The following is a 3,783-nucleotide window of genomic DNA, read 5'->3' as shown; positions in this document are numbered from 1 at the left end:
GGAGGAAAGCCGTTCGTGGGTTCAAGAGCCTTATCCAAGTGCGGAACCGGATCTAGATCATCTCTGGAGGGGGATTCAGCTCTAGCACCTGCCCCAGAGCTCGAGCCAGGTCCAACAGTGATGCGAGCCCAAGCTCCCGAGACTGGGGCAGCTGCAGCTTCAGCTCTCGCGCCAGCTCTGGGATCAGAGCCCGGTGTGCAGCCTGAGCAGCTCCGACACCAGCTACGGATCTCGCCAGCCAAGGGCCAGCACCTTCATCATCACACCCTCGCCATCGTGCACGAGGTCAGGAGAGGGGCTGGGGACCGAGAGGGTCCCTCCTGGGCAGGTCACCCCGTGTGCTTTGGTCACTCCATTCAGAGCTCCCCCTCCCCACCCCTCCCACAGGTCACAGCCCCGGGCGTCCCCACCCCTGCTTCCCAAACAAGGCTCAAGGTGGACAAGCAGACCATGGATGTTGGAATTCGAGACTTGTACCTTAAACACTGTATACGTGTTGATCCACAAACTCGCCTTTATGGATTCTGTTGCAAATAGGGGATTATGGACACGGGTCTTCCCTTCAACAAGCTGGGATTGAGCTGCCCACAGTAGGTGATGGGTGCACCTGCAGGCTGGGATGGGTGCTGCGCACTGTCCTCCCAGACAGGGGTGCCGTCACCCTTTCCTCCAGGGGACCTCCGCTTCCTCACGTTCTCCCCAGGGCTGCTGGTCCCCAGACCAGACACCTGCCGGTCTGAGGGTGACCAGCGCTGCCTCCATAGCGTTGTTTTTTTTTTTGCCAGACTCCTTACCTGGTAGCTCCGCTTCTCTGACTCCCCCCGTGCCTGTCCCCACTTGGACTTGCATGCGTGTGGTCTCTCACTGTGGAACCCAGTGACTTGGAGCGTGGTTTGGACCAGAGTCCGCTGAATCCTTTCTCTGGCCTTGGGTTGTGAGCGATGCATTGCCTTTGGGGTGTGTCTTCCACCTTTCTGCATTTCCCTGGTTTCTGTGTGGGACCCAGGAGGAACCAGCCCTGTCCTGTCTGGGGTCAGGCTGAGGTGTCCCAGCAGGAACAGGGGTCTCGGCCCCAAGATTGTGCCCATAATTCCTAAAGTGGCCTCTCTGATTACGTCTGATCTGTAACCCCCAGGCATTTCAATATCGAATAAGGGAAATTCTGTGTCCAATAAATACAGAAGGAAACAAGTTCCCTTTGAAAATAGGGGGGCAGACACAAAAGCCCCTATTGCGTGATTCCACGTACAGGAAACACCCAGGAAAGGAACAGAGAGAGAAAGCAGCTTAGGGGTCGCCAGGGGCTGGGCTCGGGGAGAAATGGGCAGGGAGGCCTTCTGGTTCAGGGTGTCCTTTGCGGAAGCAGATATTGTGCAGCAATGTTCTGTGGTGCGGTGGCACAGCATTGGGAATATAATTAATGCTCCAGACTTGTCCAACAGAAAACAATTAATTTTATTTAAAATAAATAATAAACAGCGTAGAGGATAAGGAAAGATAATATAACAGTGAATATGTACCAGAGAGAAAGAACACAGGGGGAGGGGATGAAACAATCTGGCGGGGCATCAGGGTCGGGTGATGGAAATAAGGGTAATTGTACAAGGGGCTCTCTCCACGAGGATGTGGGCTCTGGCAGTGGTTCTGGGAGCCCTGCAGGAACAGGAGGATGGGCAGGGCCAGATGAAAGAGCAGGGCCAGATGCAAGAGCAGGGACAGGGGCCGGATCCACGGTAGGAGCTGGGTCATGGGCAAGTACAGGAGCACAGGCAGGGCCAAGGGAAGGGCCCGCGGCCCTGGAAAGCAGGGGAAGGGGCATCGGCTCTGGCAGGGGCAGGGGCAGGAACAGGGACCCAGGCAGGGGAAGGGGCATTGGCTCTGGCAGGGGCAGGGGCAGGAATGGGGAAACAGGCAGGGGAAAGGGCATTGGCTCTGGCAGGGGCACGGACAGGGACACAGGTAGAGGAACGGACAGGTGCAGGGGCAGGAGGTGGGTCATGGGCAGGAATGGGTGCACATGCAGGGGCAGGGAAACGGGTAGGGAAAGGGGAAGGAGCTGGGTCAGAGACAAGCACTGGAGCACAGGGAGGGGCAGGGGAATGGACAGTTGCAGGGGCAGAAGCTGGGACAGGGGCAAAACAGGAATACAGGCAGGGGCAGGGGAAGGGGAAGGATCCAGCGCAGGAGCTGGGTCAGGGGCAAGAACAGGTGCACACGTCGGGGAAGGGGCAGGGGCAGGGGCAGAACTCGGGTCAGGGGCAAGAACCGGAGCAGAGGCAGGGGCAAGGGAAGGGGCAGGATCCAGGACAGGAGCTGGGTCAGGATCCAGAGCAGGGGCAAGAACAGTTGCACAGGCAGGGGCTGGGGAAGTGGCAGCCTCAGGGGCACGAGTAGGGGCAAGGGAAGGGCCATCGGCTCTAGCAGGGGCACCGGCAGGGGCAGGGACATGAGTGGGGGCAAGATTTGGGTCAGAGGCGAAAACAGGGACACAGGCATGGGCAGGGGAAGGGGCAGGACTTGGGTCAGGGCCCAGAACAGGAGCACAAGAAGGGGAAGGGGAAGGGGCAGATGCAAGGGGAGGGACAGGGTCTGCAGCAATGGCACATACAGGAACCAAGGCACTATCTGGGTCAGGGGCAGGGACAGGGGCACTGGCAGGGGTAGGGACGGGTCAGGATCCAGGGCAGGAGCGGGGTCTGGGGAAGGAGCAGGGCCACAGTTCGGGGCAGGCACAGGGGCACTGGCTCTGGTAGGAACAGTGGCAGGAACAGGGGCAGGCTCTCCGGGCACAGGTTCTCCAGCAGGCCCTTCCTGGTCGGCGTCAGGCTCTCCGTGGGCAGGTGCCGGGTCAACTGCCAGCTCAACTGCCGGCTCCTGGTCTCCTGCTGAAGTCTCTGCAGGCACCACCCCTCCCTGCAGAGCTGCTGATGGAGTTGGAGCCGGCTCTAGCTCCTTAGGTCGTGGAACATCTGTGAGAGGAGGAAAGCTCACCCCCGTGCCTGCTCTCCGTGGGTATTTGCAAGACAGAGCCCAGCCCAGAGCCTCCCAGAGAAGCCGCAGCCAGGAAGGAGCCCTTCCCGGGACGCCTCCCCGACTGCTGTCCACCCGCTGGGTGCTCTGCACACAGTCTTTGCTCCTGGCCCCACACCAGCCTCTCGGGGCTCCTCCCTGTGGCGCCAGCCCCGACCCGTCCCCACACACCCACAGGCACCCCGCCCCAGGCTTCTCAGCCTCGAGCTCGGTCTCCGTGGGCTCCATTCCTGGAGCACAATCCAGTCAATGACCACCAGGGACAGTGGTCTGGGTGGTGTCGGAGGCCTTCCCCCGCAATCCCCAGCACCTGCTCCTGGGGACCCCTGTGGGGTCACGCCCCAGGTCCCGGAAATGTCACGGCTGTCCGCCAGCCTCCTCCCGATTTCATCCATGGTCTGCAGAGACAGGGACGGGTATCCGGCCCAGAGGCATCACAGCCCTGCCCAGCCAGCCTCCCTGTCCCCCTGCCCAGTCCCCCTCCTGCTCCCAGATCAGACACACCTGTGCGTGCCCAGCCCTGCACGCGGTACAGTGACGCCCGCTCCAGGGCATTTGGGATAAACCCAGGGCAGAAGCTCGCATCCACACACACCCTGTCCCACCCAGCCACCCTTGACCTTGAACAAGACCTGCCCACTGGGTATCTGACCCCTCATCAGCCTGCTCTTGAAAGGGGTTGGCCCGACCCTACATGACCCCTCTTCACACACACACACACACACACACACACACACACACACACACACACAC

General features: G+C 60.7%; 1 protein-coding gene and 1 long non-coding RNA gene across 6 annotated transcripts in view; one reads left to right on the top strand and one right to left on the bottom strand.

The window, feature by feature from the left end:
- The first annotated feature begins 6 nt into the window (after positions 1 to 6).
- On the top strand, positions 7 to 1,189 carry LOC141372109 (uncharacterized). The gene is made up of 2 exons (XR_012377428.1): positions 7 to 285; positions 388 to 1,189. It is a non-coding gene; the product is annotated as an uncharacterized lncRNA (long non-coding RNA).
- Positions 1,190 to 1,411: 222 nt separating this feature from the next.
- The window catches only part of LOC112814507 (uncharacterized), a 3,047-nt gene continuing 675 nt past the window's right edge, over positions 1,412 to 3,783 (bottom strand). Inside the window, exons 2-4 of one of the 5 annotated variants that reach the window (XM_073890593.1) lie at positions 3,341 to 3,733; positions 2,248 to 2,969; positions 1,412 to 2,122 (exon numbers count right to left, since the gene is read on the bottom strand). In XM_073890593.1, the coding sequence (XP_073746694.1) occupies positions 1,460 to 2,122; positions 2,248 to 2,969; positions 3,341 to 3,425 (1,470 nt within the window). In that variant the 5' untranslated portion in view covers positions 3,426 to 3,733 and the 3' untranslated portion in view covers positions 1,412 to 1,459. Of the gene's footprint in view, positions 3,734 to 3,783 lie in introns of all 5 variants that reach the window. The other 4 variants (XM_073890594.1, XM_073890592.1, XM_073890591.1 and 1 more) reach the window with 4 other exon arrangements.

This window comes from Callorhinus ursinus, unplaced genomic scaffold (genome assembly GCF_003265705.2).
Source record: "Callorhinus ursinus isolate GAN/ISIS: 27379988/994484 unplaced genomic scaffold, GSC_fseal_2.0 scaffold1100, whole genome shotgun sequence".
In the NCBI taxonomy this organism is placed as follows: domain Eukaryota; kingdom Metazoa; phylum Chordata; class Mammalia; order Carnivora; family Otariidae; genus Callorhinus; species Callorhinus ursinus.
The sequence above is the reverse complement of the archived record's forward strand: the minus strand, read 5'-3'. Positions and strand labels throughout refer to the sequence as shown.